The sequence below is a fragment of the Colobus angolensis genome, unplaced genomic scaffold (genome assembly GCF_000951035.1).
Source record: "Colobus angolensis palliatus isolate OR3802 unplaced genomic scaffold, Cang.pa_1.0 Scaffold2, whole genome shotgun sequence".
NCBI classification, from domain to species: Eukaryota; Metazoa; Chordata; class Mammalia; order Primates; family Cercopithecidae; genus Colobus; species Colobus angolensis.
The window spans coordinates 12,244,647-12,249,828 of NW_012115154.1; the positions used below are offsets into that span (position 1 = coordinate 12,244,647).

A 5,182-nucleotide genomic window follows, 5' to 3' on the forward strand; every position below is an offset into this window, starting at 1 on the left:
TGATTATTCTGAATTCTTTGTCACTCCATAGATCTCCATTTCTTTAGGGTCCATTATTAGCACTTTATTAGTTTCTTTTGGAGGTGTCATAACTCTCTAGTGCTTTGTAATCCTTGTGTCTTTGCGTTGTTATCTTTTCATTTGAAGAAGTACTCCTGCCTTCTAGCCTTCACAGGTGTTCTTTGGCAGGGCTAGACCTATACTATTTAGTGTAGCCTGTAATTCTTCAAGAGCCAGCTGGTAATGACTCTGGGCAGGCAAGGCTAACTGTGGATTTTCTACCTGCCTGGGATGCTGCCTTTGCCCTGATATTGGCTGGGGCTATTGGCTGGGTCCTGCTGTTTGGCAAGACCACTGGCTGGGCTCTGTTATCACACAGAGCTACTGACTGGGTGCTTAAATAGCTTCTGGTCAGACTAGTCACAGAATTTATTCCCTGGCTGGAAAATTGTGCTTTCTGGGATTTGCCGTTGGGCAGGGCTGTAAGCTGAACTCCAAAGTTAGTAGAAATTGCTGCTTAGAATGATGGTGGCCAGAGGCTACACTCCTTAGAAAAGCACAGTTGAGGGTTGCTTTCCCTGTTAAGGTGGAGCTTCCCTGTAGGGTTGCTTCCCTGTAAGATGGACTTTTGGCTGAATTGAGTTTGACTTCCCAGGTCAAGCAGGTGTAGTCCTCATGCTTCTCTGAAAGGCATGTAGATGTCCTTGACGGGGCTTTTTAGCTGAGTAGAGCCGTGGATTGACTTCCTGGGTCAAGCAGGTCTACCTCATGTGCCTTTCTGAAATGGGTGGAGGTGTGTATCTCCTTGTCTTGGCAGAGGTCACTGGTGTGGGCTCTGAGACAGGACATGGGGACTAGCTATCTAAGGCCTCAAGCTAGGTTGCACTTCCTACCATGCTTCTGAAGATGACCAGCTTAGCTTTGTAAATGAACTATGAAGTTGACTAGTGTCTCTGATTGGGCACCACAGCTAGCAAGAATACAAAGGTAATGCCATGATCTGTGTGCTGGTCACTATGACCTCTGCCTCCTTTCTTTGTTTCTACTTGACACCAGGTAGTCTAGCTATGCTGTTACCTCCAGTGTTCTCCATGAGGTAAGCCCAGAGTGGGATTTCTGAGAAGCATCTTGGAATACTAGAGATGCTGAATGACTGCCTCTAGTTTTCTTTTCCTCTTGTAAAAACCATGGGCCCAGGAAAACCCTCTTTGGTGTTGTGTTGACTTTGGCAGGGGGCAAGGTGGCAGGGTTGAAGTGAAACTATGCTTCTTAGCTTTCTAATTCCATTTTCATTCCATGTACCTTGTGGTTGTCTCACGTTAGTGTCCAAGTAGTAGAGTTTTAAAAAAGATACTCTGGTATGGGGATAATTGCTAGTTGAATGTTCTGTAGAGAAGAGTAGAGTCTGGGACTTTCTATTCTTCCTTTTTGCTGACATCACCAGAAAACAAACTCCCTGCCCTGGATACTGAGGTAAGTGAGTAAAGAGGTAAAGCTTGTAAAAATTGCACTGCATTATGTACAGGCTTTAACTGCCTTATGTGAGTCCACACCATGTCCTTATGAAAGCCCTACTGTCTCTCTAATGCAAAGTAAATACACTGTGTGTTGGAAACAAGCCTGTTATCTTGGCCTCGTGAATTATCTAAAATATTTGGCCAAGGCTGGAATGTTGTATACAGTATGCATTCCTCAGAAATTATTCTTGTGATTCTTTGATTCAACAGCTTCTGTTTTTTTCTGACTCTTTCTGCAGATTAATATTCCTCACATTTTTAAATGGAAATAGATAACCAGACGTGGGTGAGAGAATTTATTCTTCTTGGCTTATCCAGTGACTGGTGCACTCAGGTCTCCCTCTTTTCCCTGTTCTTGGTCACATACCTCATGACAGTGCTGGGGAACTGTCTCATTGTTCTTCTGATCAGACTGGACAGCAGACTCCACACTCCCATGTATTTCTTTCTCACCAACCTCTCACTTGTCGATGTCTCCTATGCCACAAGTATAGTCCCTCAGCTGCTGGCACATTTTCTTGCAGAACATAAAGCCATCCCATTGCAGAGCTGTGCAGCCCAGTTATTTTTCTCCCTGGCCTTGGGTGGGATTGAGTTTGTTCTCCTGGCAGTGATGGCCTATGACCACTATGTGGCTGTGTGCGACCCCCTGCGATACTCGGCCATCATGCATGGAGCGCTGTGTGCTAGGTTGGCCATCACATCCTGGGTCAGTGGTTCCATCAACTCTCTCGTGCAGACTGCTATCACTTTTCAGCTGCCCATGTGCACTAACAAGTTTATTGATCATATATCCTGTGAACGCTATGTGGCTGTGTGCGACCCCCTGCGATACTCGGCCATCATGCATGGAGCGCTGTGTGCTAGGTTGGCCATCACATCCTGGGTCAGTGGCTCCATCAACTCTCTTGTGCAGACTGCTATCACTTTTCAGCTGCCCATGTGCACTAACAAGTTTATTGATCATATATCCTGTGAACTCCTAGCTGTGGTCAGGATGGCTTGTGTGGACACCTCCTCCAATGAGGTCGCCATCATGGTGTCTAGCATTGTTCTTCTGATGATACCCTTCTGCCTGGTTCTTTTGTCCTACATCTGGATCATCTCCACCATCCTAAAGATCCAGTCCAGAGAAGGAAGAAAGAAAGCCTTCCACACGTGTGCCTCTCACCTCACAGTGGTTTCCCTGTGCTATGGCACAACCATTTTCACTTACATCCAGCCCCACTCTGGTCCCTCAGTCCTTCAAGAAAAGCTGATCTCTGTCTTCTATGCCATTGTTATGCCTCTGCTGAACCCTATGATTTATAGTCTAAGGAATAAAGAGGTGAAGGGGGCCTGGCATAAACTATTAGAGAAATTCTCTGGGATAACATCAAAGCTGGCAACTTGACTCATGAACATCACTTTGAGAAAAAGCTTTGCCTCATTGTTCTGCACCCAACTCAGATATGGCAAGGATAAACTATGTTGCTCTGGCAACCAGGAAGGAGATGATGTAACATGTACTGGGGATGTTATGTAGGAGGCTGAGTGGTTGAGTTGGATGCGGTGTGGGATGTGGGGATAATTTTATATCCCAGCAGTATGATTAGTGGAGTTAGCTACTGCTGTAACAAAACCTTCCACAATTTCTCAATCTCCACTCTTATGTTCTGATAAAAACTGAAAAATAGTACTACTTACTGTTTTGGTTTGTCATATTATTTATAATCATAGACCTATTCATACATCTTACCTTGGAACAGTGGTTCTTATTTATTGACATTTTGTAAAAGATTGTAGTGTTTGCATTTAAAACAAAATGCATTTTCACATTTGAAGACTCACTTAAAATAATTGGCTGTTTATGTAGCCACATACAGTAATTACGAGTCAACATTCCAAGAAGGATGTTGTTGTCAAGGCTTATTAAAATGATTTTGTACAGGACCTTCTAAATGTGAACAAAATGTTTTTCTCTGAGTGCTGGAGGTAATTCAGTGAAGAAATATCAACTAAAGTTCTTGTTTTGCCCTGATAGGGTTAAAAAATGGTTGTTTGTAATGAAGACTATTATTAGCCAAGGAAAATATAAGTTTCAGGCACTACTTCACAGTACTCAGTTTGAGAGGAGTTTTACACATAAGAGGTATCGTTTAACATATTAAAATTGTCCAATCTCAAGAAAATTCACAAACTCCATTTTTGAATGTTTAGAAACAAAATAAGCAATAAATTATGAGATAATTTATAAAACATCAAAGACATAGTTAATCTAAGAAATGACACTCTTTAGCCAATACCAGTGAAAAGAAGACAATTTTAACATGAATTTTGGGGAGTCAGGATAGATGCCTCACCTGTGCAAATGTTACCTTCAAGTTTCCATATTAAGGATATTTCTTATTCCTTCTCACATATACAACAGAGCACTGGTCAACTTTCTAAACCTAGTCATCTGAGCTCAAGAGTGGGCCTCACTGCTGCTAAAATTTCTAAATAATACAAAAGAAGAAGAAACAAATATATAAGGTAAAGAAGGGGAAAGAGGAGAAAAAATATGATAGTAGCTGATCATCTCACTTCCTTGAAGTAATCTAAGTCCTGTTTCTTCTTTCGGTAAGTTAATTTTCTGTTCTTCCACTGGTAACCATGTTGTCACAGAACCTCAGGTATTTATGAAGGTTCATATAATCCAAAGCCCTTTTGAAATATCAGTTTTACCTTAATTACTATTCTGTCTTAAATTTTGCAAGGTAGGCAAGCATCCCCAAAGATGTCAATGGCAGCAAACTAAAACTTCTATTGGTGTTAACTTAAGCATTATCAATGGAGTGTCTATTACGTGTCAGTGACAATGAATAGTTCTGGAGATTTTGTGGTGAATATGATACAATTCTGGGTTGCGTAGCAGGGATGATGGACAATGAAGCAGTTATAAAGTAATGTTGTAAATATTACAGATAGGGTAAGCCCATCAGGGGTGTCACAGAAATCTTCCTGTTAAAACAAAACAACAGAAAAGATCTAGATCGAGACCAGGAAAGTTAGAGCAAGTTATCCAGATGACAAGGAATTGGAGCAAAGGAAAAACCTGAGCCAAAGTGCAGAGGGCGAGACTTGAGTATCCAGAAATATCTGGATGCTGCACTTGTAGGGCAGAGAAGAGTGAGGAAGTAGTGAGGATGAAGTGGATGTGCATTGGTTCGTGGTGGGCTCTGAATGCCACATTATCTTTCAACTATATCCTAATAGCAATGGGAAGTCAGTAATGATTTTTTGGTGTTTTTTTTTTTTTTTTTTTTTGACAGAGTTTCACTCTGTCACCCAGGCTAGATTGCAGTGGTGTGATCTCTGCTCACTGCAAGCTCCACCTCCTGGGTTCACACCATTCTCCTGCCTCAGCCTTCCGAGTAGCTGGGACTACAGGCGCCCGCCACCACGCCCGGCTAATTTTTTGTATTTTTAGTAGAGATGGGGTTTCACCATGTTACCCAGGATGGTCTTGATCTCCTGACCTCATGATCTACCCGCCTCAGCCTCCCAAAGTGCTGGGATTACAGGTGTGAGCCACTGCACCCGCCAGAAGTCAGTAATGATTTTAAAGCAGAAGAATGGCTTGATAAATTTTACATTTCTGAAATATCACTGGCAAATGAGATAGAGGAATAAAAGATTGGAAG

General features: G+C 42.2%; 1 protein-coding gene across 1 annotated transcript; it reads left to right on the forward strand.

Annotated features, from left to right (window-relative positions):
• The first annotated feature begins 1,712 nt into the window (after positions 1–1,712).
• Positions 1,713–3,001, forward strand: LOC105511264 (olfactory receptor 2F2). Its single transcript, XM_011941398.1, has 2 exons — positions 1,713–2,207; positions 2,385–3,001. The coding sequence occupies exons 1-2, from the start codon at positions 1,780–1,782 to the stop codon at positions 2,908–2,910; spliced, it is 954 nt and encodes a 317-aa protein (XP_011796788.1). The 5' UTR covers positions 1,713–1,779; the 3' UTR covers positions 2,911–3,001.
• The last annotated feature ends 2,181 nt before the right edge of the window (positions 3,002–5,182 follow it).